The sequence below is a fragment of the Camelus ferus genome, chromosome 16 (assembly GCF_009834535.1).
Source record: "Camelus ferus isolate YT-003-E chromosome 16, BCGSAC_Cfer_1.0, whole genome shotgun sequence".
Lineage (NCBI taxonomy): Eukaryota > Metazoa > Chordata > Mammalia > Artiodactyla > Camelidae > Camelus > Camelus ferus.
In genome coordinates, this window is record NC_045711.1 from 22,477,484 (window position 1) to 22,496,105 (window position 18,622).

At 56.5% G+C, this 18,622-nt stretch overlaps 1 protein-coding gene across 1 annotated transcript; it reads left to right on the plus strand.

Moving 5' to 3' along the window:
- The first annotated feature begins 2,200 nt into the window (after positions 1–2,200).
- On the plus strand, positions 2,201–17,369 carry CANT1 (calcium activated nucleotidase 1). The gene is made up of 4 exons (XM_032456697.1): positions 2,201–2,310; positions 11,759–12,411; positions 14,137–14,340; positions 15,153–17,369. Exons 2-4 carry the CDS (start codon positions 11,781–11,783, stop codon positions 15,521–15,523), a joined length of 1,206 nt encoding a protein of 401 aa, XP_032312588.1. The 5' UTR covers positions 2,201–2,310; positions 11,759–11,780; the 3' UTR covers positions 15,524–17,369.
- Positions 17,370–18,622: the final 1,253 nt, after the last annotated feature.

Below are 18,622 nucleotides of genomic sequence, written 5' to 3' on the forward strand. Positions count from 1 at the left end.
CCTGGTTGGACATGACCGTGGAGTCATTGTTGACTGGGAAGAGAGCAACATCATGGCACAGCCTCCCGGGAAGGCAGCGTCTATTCCCTAGAGGATGCAAATCCCCTCTGATCTAGTCACCTTTCTTCTAAAAATGTATCCTATGATACACTTACACTTGTGCTCAAATAACCAAGATATGCCCCAAAGCATTACTGTAATGTAGAGAAATCACAGACACCCTAAAAGGACATCACAAGAATCCTGGTAAAATAAATGACAGGACATCACATGGTGGAATAGCACACACACAGCTCTTCAGAGAGGGAAGCAGCTTCCTATATAATGATATGGAACAAGCATTAATGGGAAGTGAAAAATTACAAACCCTATTGAAAAACATTAAAGAAGACCTAAGTAAATCAGAAAAGCATACCATAAAAAAAAATTCTCAGTTCTCTCCCAATTAATCTACAGGCTCAAAGTAATCCCATTCCAAATCTCAAGAAGTTGGGGTGGGTGGGATGAAGGGGCTGGGGGATTGCAACATTTGAAGGCTTATTATAAAGAGGTGGTAATGAGGACAGTTGTATTGGAGCCACTGTGAAAAATTATACCAACACAACGTAATAGAAAGTCCCCAAGCAGGCTCATGTGAACATGGAAACTCGATCTATGACAAAACTGGCTTTGTATCAGATCAACTGAAAAGGATGGATTTTTCCCTGAAAACAGCACTGAAGTTCTGTGGCATCTGCAGAAGAGAAATCTAACCAGAAAACATAAGAAGTCACTCAGTAATCAGGCAATGAGAAATCACTTAATGCCATCAGTTGGTGAAGTTAATACACCTGATAATATCTGTGGCGTGACCCAATCTCTCAGCCACTGCAGACAGTTTTATTTCATTTTTGTAAAAGTTATAATAGGCATATATTTTATTTAGGGATACACACTTACTTGCTAAAGTTATAAAATAAAGCACGAGAATGATTAATACAACATTCAGGAGAGTGATTACCTCTTGGGGTGGAAGGGAGCTGGGAACGGGGAGGAGTAACAAGAAAGCTTTCAAGATAACAGGGCTAATGTTTTATTTCCTAAGCTGGTAAGCATATATAGATATAGGTATCTTAATAAATGAAAGATTTGAATAATTTAAAATAATAATAGTATATATGGTGTGTCGTTGGGACTCAGCTTAGCATGATGGGAAACAGATGAATTCAGGAAGGGTTGACCCCCCTAGAAAAATGCAGAACCATGTTTAGCATATTTCCATTTGGCTTTATTTTTAAAGGTAATTTAATATATGTGTTTATGATTGGTTTGTGTGTCATAAAATATCTCTAGGAATAACCACAGGAAACTAGTAACAGTGATTGCCTCTGGGCAAGGAATGCGGAAAAGGGTAGAGGAGAGGGTTGTTTTTCACAGTGCACCGTTTATATAATTTGAATTTTTCCCTTGTGCATCTGTTATTTAATGAGAGACCCAAGGTGTTTGCAGGCAAGCAAAGGCTGAATCAGGTGCAGACCAGAAGAGCACTGAGGCACCCTCCTCGTCAAGCTCTTGGGTTGACGCTCCACTGCTACTGGGCTTTTTTCAGGACTTCTAAAATAGGTACACTGCAGGACTTGGGAGTGAGGGGCAGGGATGCCTTTTAACACTTCCATTAAAACAACTTGGGGGCTGGTGGGGGAGACTGGCAAAACCGATGAATCAGAGACCCTGGTTAGTTGATTGTAAATCAGAGGCACGAAAACCTCCACCCCATCCCCAGCACCTTCCTCCTAGGACAGACACCACAGCCTGTAGACCTGTGCCCTGATCTTTGGAAATTGATCACCATTCCGATGTGGCCAACTGGAAGAGCCAAAGAGAGGGGCTCTCTGAGAATGAGGGTGGCAGAGAGGAATCCACGCTTCTCTGCCTCCAGGCGAGGGGCTCCTGTAATTTCAGCTAGAGGAATGACAATCCCTTCCCCATAGCCTTCATCCCATGCGCCTGCTATTTTCGCTTGGCCGACGATCTTGAATAACGCAGTGGAGAAGACCTGCGGGTGGGCAGCGCAGACTTCGCGCCCTTCCCTCTGGTCCATCCCCTCGGCCCGCAGCTCCTCCTCCCAGACCCTCTCGCCGAGCAGCAAAAACTACAACTCCCAGCAGCCCCTACACGCGCCCGGCGCGCCGCCGCAGAGCAGAGGCTGCCGGGAGCGTGTTGCCCGGAGGCGGGGCGAGCTCGCCGGGCGGAAGTCGGCCGCCAGCTGGGTCCCGGCACTGCCCGCCGCGAGGCCGACCCCCCGCGGGCCCCGGAGCCGTCCCGCACTGGGTGAGTGACCGCCCGCCCACGGCCGCCGGGGCCTGCCGACCCCTCCGACCCCGCCGCGTCCCGACCCCGACCCCGCAGGTTCCCTCCCCGTCTGACCGAACCGAGTCCCTGCCCCCTGACCCGCTGACTGGGGTGGGACGCCTCCCTGACTCTGAGAAACTGTCCCCGTCTCCCATCTGGTGGCGGTCACCTCCCCGCTCTGACTTGTAAGGCTCTTACGTCGTCTGACTTGCGGGACACCTCCCCCCTCTGACTTGGGGGCCTCATGACCCCTCTGACTAGCGCGGGACGCCACCCCTCTGACTTGCAAGACCCTTCATCCCTCAGACTTATGGACACCTCCTCCCTCTGACTACGATGGAACATCACCCCCTCTGACCCTGAAGGACAAATTCCCTTCCTGACACCTCTCTATCCCTGAGGACAACCCTTTCCTGCCCCCTGTGATTTCAGTGCCCCTGCTCTGACCTCCGCAGGGCCTCTCCTGACCGAGTAGGGAGCCCTCCCCTCTCTGGCTGGCACTTTGTCACACCTGCAGCCGGCCAGCCTTCCCCACCCCAGCAGGCCTTCCTCTCCTTCCCCTCAGCACAGCTTACTCTCCTTCCTTTTGCACCCAAACTTTCCACCCTCCCCTCCTTCCCTCCCCGCATCTGGTCTGGATGGGCAGTAGCCCTGGGGACAGGCACCTCCTTGGCCATCCTTGCTGCTTGCTGCTTGCTGCCTGTCCCTTGCCCTCTGTATCCCTAGGCTTGGCAGGCCCCTACACCTGTGCTCACCCTTCTGTCTACCGGACACATCATTTCCCAGGCACGTTAGTGTCTCCCAGGAGACCGGTATCCCTTAGCACTCCAGCTCCGGCCCCATTTCTCATGCCTGTCTGGGGGTACATGCTTGACATCTTTTCCTACCATGTTCTTGACAAATTACAGGTTTGGGAGTATGTGTCTGCTGATGTCGACTGAGTCTTGCTGGCTCTTCAGTATAAGGACCAGAACTTGACAGAAGGGTAGGGTCATGGGGGGTCCCTGGAAAGGAAGTGGGTGCTGCAGCCCTTCAGGAGCGGTGGGGTCTCTGCAGGCTCTCCCTTTGAGGAGCTTGACTGAGAAGGGTCTTCCTAGGCTGGGCTGTAGCCCCTCCCTTACCCCAGCCCCACCCCACAGGCCTGCTCAGTGGAATAGGCCAGCCTGAGCCTGTGGGCCGGGTGGGGCTCCTCCCAGAGCAGCCAGTGCCCCTCCCTGCTGGACTCAGTGAGTCCTCTATTCAGGCTGAGGCACAGGGATGGGCCAGCCTCCCCATCCCTCTGCACTTGGTAGGGGTGCCCGGTCCTGCACAGCCCAGGGTGTCTTCTGGGAGGGGACTCAGATGAAGCGTGGATTTGTTCAAGCACTGTCACAAGGCCACTGTAGTGGTCTGGGGACAGGATTCTCAGTCTCCTCACTCTTTTTCTTGTCCCAGTTAACTTGATCATGGGACTTGCTGTGACATCACAGGGTGGTGGAGGAAATCCCATACTTGGCAGGTGTACAGGTTCCACTTTATGCCACCCGTATGTTCCCTTGGTTGAAGTGTAGATCTGATCGTTTGATTCTTTCTGTCAGCTGAAAGTCTCCTTTCTTCCCCTTAAAGATGCACTCCGAACGTACTTCACGTCTGGTTTTCGTAGCCCACAGCAGCACTGTAGACGTGTTGGTCTCGGCTGCTGGTACTTGAGGGAACTTTTATGTGCCAGGCCTCCCCGAGCCCCAGAGGCAGTGAGGAGGGACCCAGGGTGCAGGGCCAGCAGCTCCTGCCTGGAGCCGTGTTCACCCCACTCCCTGAATGTGGCCTTTGAGGTGAGCCCTTGCAGGCTCCCGCAGACACACGGCCCTTTCATCTGGGTCTCAGGACTTCCCGGGCAGCAACGTGGCAGCCTTCTCAGCAACCATGCGGGGCTGGTGGATAAATGCTCTAGTGTTTTCTCCCTCACAACCAGGGTGTCCTCGGGTCTGGGAGTGCAGTCCAGAGTCCTGAAATGGACCCACACTGGGACAAGGAAGTCATTTCTCTTTTGTCCAGGCGTTTGTGGACTGGTCCCTAGGGCTCTGGGAAGAAAGAAAGACAGCGATTTCTCTTTTCCCTTTAGTAACTCTCTGGCCTGTGGAGATTCCTGGAAAGCTCTTATTAAATGCCAACATTGGAGGAATCTAAAACTTTTATATTGATTTTTAAGGACTTCTTTGTTGACTTCCCTTTTCATTAGACCAAGGTGATCAATTAGGGAAAAAAATAATCCTAATAATAGAGAAATGTGTGTGGGAAGATGTTCGGTTTTCTCTTGTCTACTTTTTTTTTTTTTTGGATCCTCCTTGTTTATCTGTGATAAGCCCAGTCATTAAATGGAACGTACAGCTTCAGGTTCTGAAGCAGAGCCCTCCTGTCCGAGTTCAGCCTGGGGAGCAGGCCGGAGGTGAGGCAGGAGTAGGGCTCCAGATGGCAGTGTGCAGCCCTGGGGGCCAGACCGGATACACATGGCGAGTGGCAGTGTCGGGGTGAGGAGGAGCTCGGAGCCCGCCCACAAGGGCTCCGAAGGGTCCTGAAGGTTGAGTGATTCCCAGCGATGCCGCCCACTGAGGAAGGTGGGAGAGAAGATGGGTTCTCGCAGGTGCAGCTCCACTGTCAGTGGGAGCCAGCCCTGATTCGGGTTGATCGTAGGGTGATTGTGTTCCCATATAAATGGGCTCTCTGGGAATCAACCCCAGTGAAGTGTGGTGGTGTTTGGGATGTTACTTTCAATTGGGAAGGTAACTTTGTGCTAAAAATCCTCCAAGTTTAACGTTGATGGTACAGCTGAAGCCCCTGCAGCCCCGTTATGATGGAATGAGTGCAAACTGTGGGCCATCGTGACGCCCCAGGGACAGAGCCATGTGTGAACGACCCTGCCCCTCAGGAAGAGCTGGAGGTTCTTTCTCTGTCTCCCTCCTTGTGGTGGGCAGAAAAGTGGGCCCCCGAGATGTCCACATCCTGACCCCCGGAATCTGCGAACGTATCACACACATGGCAAGGGCGGAATAAGGTAGCAGATAGAATTAAGGTGGTTAATCAGAGACCTTAAAAAAGGGAAGTCAGCCTGGATTATCCAAGTGGTCCCAGTGTAATCCCAGTCTTTAAAAGTGGAGGAGGGAGACCAGAGGAATTCAGAGGGAAATGATGCCACAAAGACAGAGGGGCGCAATGTTGCCGGCTTTGAAGGTGGAGGAAGGGGCCACCAGCCAAGAAATGTGGGCGGCCATTAGATGCTGGAAAAACCTAGGAAACCGATTCTCCCCTGGAGCCTCAGGGAGGGACACGGCCCTGATGTTAGCCCAGTGAGACCCGTGCCGCACTTCTGTTTGCGGTGTTTAGGCTGCCGAGTCTGCAGTGATTTGTTAGAGCTGCGTCGGAAAACTAATTCCCTCCTCTTGGGTGGTGACGTGAAAACCAGCACAGCGGGCAGGAGAGCCAGTTGTCTGGAACCGCATTTGACTGGATTCAGCAAGCAGCTGTGAGTGCCTGTTGCCCTTGGAGTAGGGGGTGGGGGGACCTGCAGCCTCAGCCGTGAGGGAAGTCCCCCGCTGGGAGGAGTGGCCTCGGTGGTCCCTGACGGACACACTGGGCTCCTGTGACCTTTTCCGTCCTTCCTGGTGTCCGTCTGCTGTCCGCCCCTGTCCAGACTTGAAATGGACTTTTCTAGTGCAACCGTCAGCCCTGGAGAGTCCAAAACAGAAGAGTGCGTTGAGTCAAGGTCACATTTTCAGGGAGCCTGGCCCACTTCCGGAGACACATCAGCAGCGTTCTCTGAGATGCTGGCTCGCAGGGGCTTCGAAGCCCTTGGCCCCTGTCTTTGCCGCCCTGAAGTATTGGTGATGTCAGCGGGATTGGCTCTTTACTTTCTCACCAGGAAGCGCCCTTTGGCCATGAGCAGAGCAGGAACTCCGACACCAGCCTGCTGTTGGATAAGGCTCTCTGGGGCGGTTCTGAGACCAAGGAGGGCAGTGGAGGCAGCTGTTCTGCAGGAGCAGAGGCTGGGAGGAGAGGGAGCGGGAAGAGGGCCTCCTAGTCTCCCGCCCCCTGTCGCTTCCTGCCCTCCTGGATCCTGAAAGGGAGGGGTTTGCCCTGGCAGCTGTGGTTAAACCTGTTTGCCCTGCCACCTGTCACAAGCAGTTCCTGGAAGAAGCCACAGAGGGAGACCCTTGGCTGTTGGCTGGGTCGGAGGTCGCTGCCCATTTCCGTCTAAGCCGTGGTAGAGTCCGATGGCAAAGGCCCGAGGGTGCCCCGTGAGGGTCGGGGTGTCTGAGCCTGTCCTCATTCTTAACCGTCACCTGGCTGGAGGGGCTGCAGCTCCTGGGGTGGGGAGACAGTGTCTCCCTGGGCGGGCAGCAAGAAATCGTGCTGCTCCCCTGGGATCTGGGAGCCCCTGGCAAGGGGACAGACCCAGACACCACGTCTGGCTGTTTTGTCTGTTTTCCAGGGAAGTCTTGGTTTGACAGAACCAGAAAAGCATGCATGTCATTGAGCCATTCTTGACACCCTCCCTAGAGAGACGGGCCGGGGAAGGAAAGTAGGACTCGAGCCTCCTGGGTGGTTGTCGCTCCTTGACAACCAGGAACTTCTTTCCGGGGATGTTGCAGTGTGGCTGGTGCAGGAGGAAGCAAGCTGGCAGGAGAGCGGTCCCCTGGGGCTTCTGAGCAGGAGAGGACTTGGGTGCAGGCTCACCTGAACAGGTGCGCCGAGCCGGCCAAAGAGCCCGTGACTCTTTACTGTGGCGCCTTGGTTCTGATTTTCCTGATTATATAAAATCACCCGTTATGCTGCACGTGGTGGGGTTGACACAGCTGTGGTCACCGTAAAGCAAACATTTAAACTGTTTGGAGGAGTGTGGGCAAGGGGAGGCCTCAGACAGGCCCTTCCGGGAATGGCTCCTGCCCCTTCACCTCTCACCTGCAGCTGACTCGTTTCTGTTGGTTCTCGTGGGTGGCAGATTTTTGCTTTTGGTTTTTAGTAAAAATTCAGGCCCTCGCTTGGCACCAGGCCTCCAGCGGCAACAAGACACTACAGCAGCCCGCCATCAGTTTTAGTTGATAAACGGCAACGTGTGGCATGTCGTGAAAAGGCATCGGATTGGAAACATTCTTTTGTCCAAAATAAAAGTAATGCCTTGGGGTCCTAAGGAGGGATGGAGACCACAGCTGGGCTTTGATCCAGTGGGGAAGCTAAAGGGATTTTCTGGAAGCAGCCCGAGTTCAGGCACTGAGTGCAGTCGAATGACTGAGCCCCAGGTGTCCTTAGGTCCTGGGAACCATCCTGGCTGAGCAGAGCCCCTTCCCCGCTGGGGCTCAGAGCTGAGTGGGGAGGCTGTGACCGGACCTTGCGGGCAGGCCGGGCCGCACCGCGGCTGAGCCTCGTCCCGGGGAGGGGCCCCACACAGGCGGCGCCGGGGATGCGGGGTGCGCTTGTTTCCCCGGCTGCTGTAACACGTCACCGCGGGCTTGTTGGCTGAAGACAACACCTGTGTTCTCATAGTTCTGGAGGCTGAAATCCAGTGTCTTGTCACTGGGCTGAGATGGCGGTGTGGGCAGGGCCACGCTCCCTGCGAAGGCTCCAGGGGACAGTCCGTCCTCGCCTCTTCCAGCTTCTGGGGGCCCCATGCGTTTCTCGGCTGTGGTCGCATGGCCTTCTCTTCTTAGTCATCACGTCTTCCTCTGCCTCCCTTCTGTGGGGGCACTCATGACTGCGTTTAGGGCCACCTAGACAGTGTCCCCATCGCCCTGCCCTTCACTTGCTTACACCTGCAGTGTCTCTTGCTGTGGAAGGGGACGTCCACAGCTTCTGGGACTCAGCCTGGGCGCCTTTGGGACCAGTGTCAGCCCCTCACAGGAGGGGTGCTCGCTGGTGTGGGGGGAGCGCTTCACCATAGACACAGGGCAGGAGGGGAAGGGGCAATGGAGGCACGGCTCTCATGGGACAGCCAGGGACTTCTAGGTGGTTCCACGTGCAGGGATTGGCAGCTGGAACATGGGGCTGGAAACAGCACGGTGCTGTGCGCGGGGAGCGCACGCTGCTTGTCCTTCAACAGGAGGGCACCAGGCACTAGTAAAGATTCACTTTTTAGGAAAGTCTTTCTCTCAATTGTGTGGAGGATGGTTGGAGAGGGTCTAGACCTGGGGTCTGCACACTCCCTGTGGAGGAATCAGCTTTGCGGGCTGAGCAGTCCTTGACTCTGCAGGATCTGCCAGCTTTACGTGCAGGGCCGGGCCCTCCAGGCCGATGGGTGAAGGTGCTGGTAAAGTGAGGAGGGAAGCAGCCGGACAGCAGTGGGTGGTCAGCGCCGAGTCCTCCCAGGTCCAACCCCGCCGGCCACAGCACTGGGAGGCCCGCACACTACTTGCACAGTTTACACGTGGAGAAACGGAGGCCCAGAGGAGTGACTCACTTGTCTGAGGTCACGCAGCTGGTAGGTGGCAGAGCTCAGGTTGGACCCAGACAATCTGGGTCATCAGGACCCCAGGGTGGGACAGGACCGGGGCAGTGGGGGTGGGAATCCAGAGCCAGGTGCGGACGGGTGAGGGGACCTGGCACCTGCCGGACATGAGGAGGTGAGGGAGCGATTTTGACCTCTGCCCTGGTTGACCGCTGGTGGCTGGGAGGCCCTCAGCCAGCAGTACATTCCTGAAGGGCCACCTGTTCCTGGGGCAGGAGGCTCCGCAGCTGGGCTGCTGGCCTGGAATTTGGGGGAAAGGTTCGGGCTAAGAGGTGTGGATTCAGAAGGAGAAGAGGCTGGGCCGCAGGGAAGGAGGACCGCAGGCGGGTCACCACTTGTGTCTCCGTGCCTGCGGGGAGGAGATGGGGCAGGACACCCCAGGGTTGGGGTCTTGGGGCTGTGCCCCAGGAGCAGGCCTGCTGGGGGGTCATCTCCGGGAGCAGAGGCGGACCCCGGCATGGAGCACCCAGGAGGGACAGGAGAGTGAACCTTGGCCAGGGTGGAGAGGGTGGGGAGGGACAGAGGTGTCACCGAGTGGGGATGGGCTCTCCGTTCATTCCTAGATTCACAGGGTCCCCGTTCACCCACAGCATTTACTGGGCACTTTCAGTGTATCTGAGAGTGTAATCTGGGGGTGGAACGGTGGCTCGGGGGGAGATCTGGACAAGCACAGGCTGAGAAGGACCCAGAAGAGCAGCAGTGCCCGGGAGGCGTGGGCGCCTGCATGGCTTCCACCAGCCCCTGGCTGCTGATGGCAGCTGTGGAGTTGGCCGGGAGCGGGCGGGCAGGAGACGTGGTGGCAGTGAGGGTGGCAACTCAGGGATGGAGAGAGTCGACCCGGGGTAGGGAGGACGACACATCGCAATGGTGACACCTCTGCGCTGCCAGGTGCTGTGTCCCCTGAACCTGTAGCTCTGTGACAGTGGGGCCGCTCCACCATCAGGGCTGGGTCCCGGGCTGTGGGCTTGCAGTGTAACCAAGCTGGGGCTTGGGGCCAGGGGCGGAGGGGCTGCTCAGGAAGTGGGTGTACCTTTCCTTCCTTCAGCAAGTGTGCCCTGGCCGGGGTTTGCTCACGAAGCAGGCAGTGACACAGCCCATGGACTCACTTGAATAGCAGGTGTCGCTGGCTGCGGGGCACCAGTGGAGGTGGGCGGGGAGTGGCTGCAGGGCGGGAGGGAGGCCGTGCGGTTCCGGTGAGAAGGGCTGAGGGGGCGGATGGCCGGATTGCTCCGATTGCTCAGGCCGCTGAGGGAGGAGGTTCTCCCTAAGGAGGGAGCTGTGGTGGTGGTTCCTCTGCCTTTGCCTTTCGAGGTGGTGGTGGTGGTTCATGATCTTTTGTCCAGAAGAATGCATCTGCTGGGGTTTCAATGGAAGCTCTGATCTGCCCCACGCGATGACAGCCGTCTTTCAGCACCGCCTCTTCCTGGGGGAGGATGTAGGGGCAAATAGGTTTGAGGAGAGAGGGGAGTAAGACTTGTGTTTAGGACGCGTGTTAGAAGCCCAGGCGGAATTTTGCCGAGGAGCTGAGGGGTACGGCTGAGGGCGCGGGCACTGGGCGGCTTCGGCTCAGCAGCGCTTTAGAAGCCTTGGTTTGGCGCCGGCAGAGGAAGGGCCGAGACTCCGGTTTCCCCTGCAGAGGCCTCAGCGACCAGCTCCGTGGCAGCTTGGGGGGCTGCTTCCTCAGGGAGGAGGGCGCAGGGGCCAGCACCTGGAGAGGGGGCGGGAGGGGCTCCGAGGCCCCTTTGTGGGCCCCCTGCATCTTGCTTGCTCTTTAGAGGTTGCTTCTCTGCACTTGCCCCTGTGGCCAGAACCTAAGAACCTTTCCAAAAAGCGAGGGCAAGGGAAGGCCTGGCTTCCGTGTGGACCTGCTGCCTTGGGGCTGGGCCGTCTGGTCTGCATGGGGCATCCAGGTGGTGCAGAAGCACCACGCAAGTCCCCATGACCTTCCCAGCTGCTGCCTGGTGGGGGGAGGAGCATCTGCCTGTCCGGGGTCGTTTCGGGGACCGAGGCAGACCTGTTCTGTGGCCCGAGGGAAGTGTCTCAGGCTGGGACCTCCTGAGTTACAGCCAAGGGCTGGCATTCTGCTGATTCTACCCCAGGACTGCTGTGGCCTCGCTGAGCTGCTGGGGACAAGAGCTGCTGTTCCTGGCTGCCACCGGCCCTGGAGCTCTGCCTCGAGGCCACGCCAGGCGCCAGCAAGCCCAGCTGTCCTTGCAGCAGGGGCGCTGACAGGCTGGGCTCCTGGGTGTCCAACCCTGGTCCCTCAGCCGTGCACATCACAGAAAGGCACTGGGGACAGGTGTTGCCAAAACCAGAACTGTTTCTGTTTGGCTTGAATATGTTTTATACTAAAAATTGTATATTACAGAACCCTAACCCAGGAGGAGGTTAAAAACCCACTGACTCAATGAGCATGTGTCTGCTCTGTGCACTAGGAGCTGGGACACACATGGACAAACTGATAACTGTAATGTGATGTTGGGTGGTGACAGATGCCAAGGAAGGGGCTGGAGGGTGCCGTCAGGAGCAGAGCCATCAGGGAGGGCTTCATGGCTGAGGTGACCTTTGATTAAAATACAGACCTGTACCCTCTCTGTTTTCCTGCCCCACCTGACCCCCACCTTCCCTCCCACCCCTGCCCTCACTCGCTGCTGTTTCCTCTTTCCCAAGACTGCAGAGCACCAGCCCACACAGAACTTTCTCTCTCTGAGCTTTCTGTCTTGCCCGCTGGGACAGAGGAGATGGAATAATTTTGCTTTGGAGGGACTTCTCATCTTACTGAATAAGAGGGAACAGAGACACCACTGGAGACACCACTAGAGACAGGGTTTAGTTAAGCCACGGGAGTAGGGACGATCGCGGTGTCGAGGCCTCAGACCTGCACCCTCATGAAAGTGGCAGGTGCCATGCCTGGCGGGTCGCTGACCTCTCCCCTCTCTCCCTGGGTTGCAGGTCCCGTCTGCCCTTCACTCTGATGCCCGTGCAGCCCTCCAACCCCCCGGAATGGAATGAGTCTATGCACTCCCTCCGGATCAGCGTGGGGGGCCTTCCCGTGCTGGCGTCCATGACCAAGGCCGCAGACCCCCGCTTCCGCCCCCGCTGGAAGGTGATTCTGCCATCCTTCGTGGGCGCTGCCGTCCTCTGGCTGCTCTACGCCCACCGCCCGCCTCCTGGCCGGGCCCCCGCACCCAATGCCCACAACTGGAGGCTCGGCCAGGCGCCCGCTGACCGGTACAATGACACCTACCCCTTGTCTGCCCCCCAGAGGACGCTGGGCGGGACTCGGTACCGAATCGCCCTTATCGCCGACCTGGACACGGAGTCAAGGGCCCAGGAGGAAAACACCTGGGTCAGTTACCTGAAGAAGGGCTATCTGACCTTGTCAGACAGCGGGGACAGGGTGGCTGTGGAGTGGGACCCCGGCCACGGGGTCCTGGAGTCCCACCTGGCGGAAAAGGGGCGGGGCATGGAGCTGTCGGATCTGATCGTCTTCAACGGGAAGCTGTACTCTGTGGACGACCGGACGGGGGTTGTCTACCAGATCGAAGGCTCCAGGGCCATTCCTTGGGTGATTCTGTCTGATGGTGATGGAACTGTGGGGAAAGGTAAGTGGGCCGCTGTCCCCGGGGCCGAGTTGCAGTGCCAGAGGACAGGTCAGGGCTGACCGTCAGCTGGCTAGGTTTACACACGTGTGCAGTGAAACAGCCATGGGTCCAGAGGGAGGGGACATTGGGGAGAGCCATGAGACCTCAGACTGAAGTGGTACCCCGAGGTGTGAGCCTCTGCTGGGGAACAGCCGGGGACCCTCCAGGAGAAGGGCTGGGCTCCACCACCACTGCTCTCATTGGCCCTCAGGAACGAGCCCCTTTTTGCATCTTAAACGGTGTCTGGAGAGCACGCTGGGACTGTGTCCTCCACACATCTTTCCTTTAAAGCTAGGGGGGTGTCAGGTCTTCTCATTTGGAACCGAGACTTTATTAAAAAGCAAACTTCTCCCTTCTGAAAACCCAGCAGAAGGAGGGTCTGTGTGTGGGCAGCAGTGACCCCCGCCTTGAGTGGCATCCAACCTCAGACAGCAGCCATGGGCCGTCCACCAACTCTGCTGTTGGCCAGCAGGCGGGAACAGAGCTACAAGGGGTCACCTGAGAGCCCAGAGCGGTCAGTTGGGGTGGCAGGAGAGGTGACACAAACTTCTGTGTGCACCTGTGCTCTCAGGCGGATCCGCACCTTCTAGAAGGCTAAACTCCACTGCAGGCATCTGAGGTCAAAGGTAGAATCACATTAACTCTCTGAGCCCTGCACCGGCTGCCGGTCCCTCCCCGTGACCCTCCCCTGGTGGTAAAATCTCTCCTGCATTTGCCCAAGGCTGGGACAAGTTGGCAGGTTTTAGAGAAAATGTTGGTTGCCCATTGCTTGTCTTGACAGTCCGTGGTTAGGCCCCATCTGGTAGCTCTGTTTGCCCCTTGGAGTGGGAGGAACGTGAGGCACAGGGAGCCTGGGGTCGCCCTGTGCTCAGGTCACCCAGGGGGAGCAGCGAGAAGTGCCCTGGAGCCACCTGCGGACAAGCGCCTCACGGGGCAGCCCCGGGGCCGGCGAGGGGCTTGGGAAATGCTTGGGAAGCAGGCGCGACTGAGAACGTGGTGTACGAGCAGGTGGGAACATTCTAGAAGAACAGAAGCACCCCCATAGCCTTCCAAACTGGGTCCCCAGCAGTAAACCTGTCTGAGGAGATACGCACGCTGGTTGGCATGGCCACCGTGGGCCCCCACGCCAGGCCCCTTGCTCAGCTCTGGCCGCCGGCATGTACTTCGCCTGGGGACCTGTCAGGTGTGACAGCGAGGACAGCAGGCTGTCTCCGTGACACTTCCCTCGGGTGGGGCATAGTCCTGAGGTGGGGCTGACAGCCTGAGAAACGAGGATCCTAGGAGCTTCAGAGTGGAGCTCGGGCCTCTCGGGGCTGCGGGGCCGGTGACGCAGCCATGCCGGAGCAGGTGCCCACGGAGAGTTCCTGCGCTGAGTTTGGAAGAAAAGCACGGTGGTTCCCGGAGGACAGGGAGAGGGAGGTGCTGCCCGTCTGCCCTACGCGAACCCCGGGGGATTGCTCTAAGGAGAGGGGCCCAACTGCCAACCCCTGGGGATGGAGCTCCCAGCCAGGCTGGCCCGTTCCCTGCTCCTGTCGCTGCCCCGAGTCAGTCCAACATAGGTGACCTCTGACACCAAAGGCCGCCGGGCTGAGAGGCTCTTTTGCGCTTGCCTGACCGGACCCACGGGAGCCAGGCTAGCAGAGGGCTGGCTGTCATCTCACACCCGCCCTGTCTCCCTGTCCCCAGGCTTCAAAGCTGAGTGGCTAGCCGTGAAGGATGAGCATCTGTATGTGGGCGGCCTGGGCAAGGAGTGGACCACCGCCACAGGGGAGGTGCTGAACGAGAACCCGGAGTGGGTGAAGGTGGTGGGCTACAGGGGCAGTGTGGACCACGAGAACTGGGTGTCCAGCTACAATGCCCTGCGGGCCGCCGCTGGGATCCGGCCACCAGGTGAGATCCCCGGGCCCCGGGGCGGGCACTGAACAGGTGGGTGGCTGCGAGTGTGTTTGCTTCTTGCTTGTGTGATGGATTGGCTGTCTCTGATGGCTCCTCCTGCCAGGCCTGTGGATTCTGGGGTCAGTGAGCCATTTTCTTTCTCTCCGACTCACCCTGACAGACGGCCCCTGTGGGCTCGGGCTGCAGCCCTGTCTGAGCGTCCTGGCTGCTCCCCTGGGGTGGGGCCTCGCACCTAATGCAGTGGGAGCAGGTGCACGGGACTTTGGTTCTTGTCTTCGCTTCATGGAGTCTTGGTTTGTGGTGGGAGCTGTGATGCTTGGAGTGGCCCGGTCCCCTCTAGTCTTGGGGGACGTGACTCTGAGGACAGGGCTTCACCCCCAGACAGGCTCAGTTTCCATCCTTAAACACAAAGGGAACGTGCTTCCTTCTCAGCTTCGAGCTGGCCTCTCCCCACCTGTCCTGATCTGTCTTCACAGATCAAACCTGCATGTTCCTGTCGCTCCCTTCCCCTGGGTTCTCCTCTGTGCCCCTTGAGTAGCACCAAGGAGTCAAAAGACAGACAGACCTCACAGCCACGGCTACTCAGCGGCGCTGGGAAAGCCAGGAGGCAGGGTGGCTGGGGAGATTCCGCCCGGCCCCTCGGTCTGTGCTGCACTCCTGGCTTGGTTATGCTGGACAGTTGGAAACAGACAGACGGAGACCTAAGGAGAAGATGCCGGCCGTGCTGCTTGGGCCCGGGCCACCCCGCCTGCAGGACTGGGGGAGGGCGGGGCAGGGCAGCGGGTGACCGGCCCCTGTGTCCCCAGGCTACCTCATCCACGAGTCCGCCTGCTGGAGCGACACGCTGCAGCGCTGGTTCTTCCTGCCGCGCCGGGCCAGCCATGCACGCTACAGCGAGAGGGAGGACGAGCGCAGGGGGACCAACCTGCTGCTGAGCGCCACCCCGGACTTCGGTGACATCACCGTCAGCCGCGTGGGCGAGGTGGTCCCCACGCACGGCTTCTCCTCCTTCAAGTTCATCCCCAACACCGATGACCAGATCATCGTGGCCCTCAAGTCCGAGGAGGACAGTGGCCAGATCGCTACCTACATCATGGCCTTCACGCTGGACGGACGCTTCCTCCTGCCCGAGACCAAGGTCGGGAGCGTGAAGTACGAGGGCATCGAGTTCGTTTAGGCTGAGGCGCCAGGACGGGGAGCCCGGCCGGGACGGGCTGTTAGAAGCCCTGTCAGGCCCCAGATTCTATAAAGACCCGAGGACTGCACTTTTATGTGGTGTTTAGTTTTGCCCTTTTTTTTCCTTTTTCTCGGAACTCTGAGGCGTGCCTGGTTTAGAGATTTCCAGAATAGGAGCTCAGCCCAGGGTGTGTAGTGCAGCCTGAGACGCGGCTCCGCAGCAGGGAAGGGCCGGTTCCGGGCCACGGCCACGCGTGTCCCTGCGCTGCCATCTGGTGGCAGAAGCTGGTCGTTGCAGGCGTCTCAGCTTGAGGACCCCCCTCTTTATCTCCCCCCTTTCTTTTCTTACCATTTGTTCTTTTGTTCAATAAATATTTCCTGAGCTCCTACTGCGTGTCAGGCAGTGTGCCCCCCAGGGGAACAAAACAGTGAGGCTGAAGTGGGCCTGCCTGCTTGGGGCCCGCCCCTTCTCATCCTTCCTGTGAACCTCGGCCATTAAATCCGCCCCTGCAGGCCCTGGAAGAGAACGTGTTTACACTGCAAGGACATCACAGGGCTGGGTGAGCCAGGCAAGGCCCCCAGAACGGTCTGCCCCACGTGCTGCAAGCTGGGCACGGGCCCCCGTGTGCCCCCCAAGCCTCACATCAGACACCTCCATTCAGGTGACCGACCCGTTCTCCCCTCTGGGGGAATTTGGTGGCAGTGTAGCACTCTGAAATTTTAATTATTAACTTATATTAATTAAAGCAGTTTCCCTTCTTATGAAGTGGAACCGCCAAACCTTATCAGAGCAAAGTCTTGCAGTTAACAAATTCATTCCCCTCAGTGGAGGAAGTGATAATTATTAAGGCGGGTTTTCAGGCATTTCTGAGTCCTTGGCCAAAGGATGCAAAGATAAGGACAAAGATGCACTGCCTTTTTCTAGCAACTATCAGGAGTTGTCAGGCCTTTAAGTAATTTAATGAATGAGTTGAATTTTTATCTCCTGGCTCAAGCCTACACCCAGCCCCAGGCGCTGGGACTCCTTTACCCTGGCGCTTGTGGACGAGGCCTGCCTGCCCTGTGTTTTCTGTCCTGGCCTTTATTCCTCCTCTTCCTGATGGGAGCTTTGTAGCCTCTTCTCCCTGGAAACTCTTTGCACAGACCTTGGCGTATCTTAATCCCTGCGGTCTCTCCTCCACTCTCCTGGGTAAAGGCAGAGGGTTTGGGAGAGAGGTCAGCCGAACCCAAGCCTGGAAGGACTGTCGCCATCAGCCCACTCACCCAGAAGCTACCTCACCCCTCAGGAGGATGGAGGCTCCTGATGGCCGGAAGGGCCGTCCTTCAGGCTCTGGCTGTTCCCGGGGGGCCCCGTCTCACAGACTCCCCGACTCCCCAACTTTAACACGGCCGCTCAGAGGGAACCTAGGAAGGAGCCCTCTCTCTTGCACTGGTTGTTCCTTCGGCTATAAGACAAATAGCAAGAAATGGAAAACAAGCTTTTGAATGTGACACGTTTCTCTGGAACTCAGCTCCTACCAGACGTAGCTGGGAAGGCCCACGTCTTTTCTGACTTTGCCCAGCTGGCCTGAACTGCCTCCTTGATAAACATCCATGACATTAAGGCTGTGTGATCTTAAAAACACAGAGATGGAATTAGGAAGCTTGGAGGTCTGGGGACAGTCACTGAGTTGAGACCCTCTGCCCAGGTACCCAGAAGTACCATTTTCCCATGTGATTTTTAAATATTCTGAAGCTAGACTTCCCTCTCCACCCTCCCCTCTATTTTCGCTGCTGTAAGGGTAATGATTGTGTTCCTTCCTACTGGAGCCATTGTTTTGTAAACAATAAAATGAGTTCTCTTTGTCTCTTGGTCTGTGTGGGCTGTTGGTGGCCCCCCAGGGAATACAGAGCTGGCGAGCCTCATAGGCTGAGTGAAGGGTGCGCCCCCTGTTGGGGTGAGAAGGGATCCTGGCAAGGAGCAGGCCAGAAGCATTCTTGCCACGGGAATTCATGGGAAAGGGACCCATGAACCTCTGCAGCCAGGAGCCTTTCTGGAAACTGAGTCGTGCAGTCCAACTTTTCCTAGAGTCTGAAGATGCTGTTTTGGTCAAAATGGTGAAGAAAATAGGCTCTGAGGTCACTGCCAGGTACCAGTCCTGGCTCTGACACTTTCCAGCTGTGTGACCATGGGTAGATCGCCTGACCTCTCTGTGCGTCAGTTTCCTCATCTGTGAGAGAATGATCATAGCGGAGCTCCTTCACAGAGCTATCGTGAACAGTAAACAACACCCTTACACAGCAGGGACTTAGAAAATTAGTTGACACTTACTTAGTGACCCTGGGCCAAGCAACAATGAAGATGTGGGGTTCTTTGTGATCCTCGCAGGAACAGTTCCAGGAGGGGAGGAGCCGGAGCGCATCGGGCTGAGGTGGGAACAGCACACGAAAGAGGAAGACACTGAAAATCAGCTCTTGACCGTCTCTTTAAGAAGCTGTGACTCAGGCTTGCTTGGCACTCACACAATTCATTAGCAAAAGGAAACTCCCAAAGTCATCTGAGAACTGGGTTAAAAAAAGGAGGAAAGATTAATTTCTTACCAGATGTGAATCCTTTCTTCTGTGGTGCTTTAAATTGGTCAATTTCAAGGTGAATTATGTCTTAATCAAATTGTTAAAAGATTTGAGTAAAGCAAAAATAAAACACCTTCACACAAAGAAAATTCCAAGCCCAAAGTACTTTAATGGTAAATTGTGCCAAACATTCAAGGAAGAAATTACAACAAACCAACACAAAACCTTCCATGACTGTGGAAATAGGAAATCATTCTGTGAGGGTACCACTGCCGTGACCCCAAAACCAGACAAATATAAGAAAAGAGGAATACAGACCAGTGAGTGCCCCTCATGAACACGGAGGCAAAAATCTTTGGCAAAAATTACCCAGTCGAGTCCAGCAGCATATAAAAATGAAAATACTTCACAACAAAATATGGTTTATTCCAGGAATGCAAGGTTGGTTTAATATTCTAAAATCGACATAATTCACCAGATTAACAGACTAAAAAGGATAAAACATATGACACTCTCCAAAGATACAGAAAAAGCATTTCACCAAATC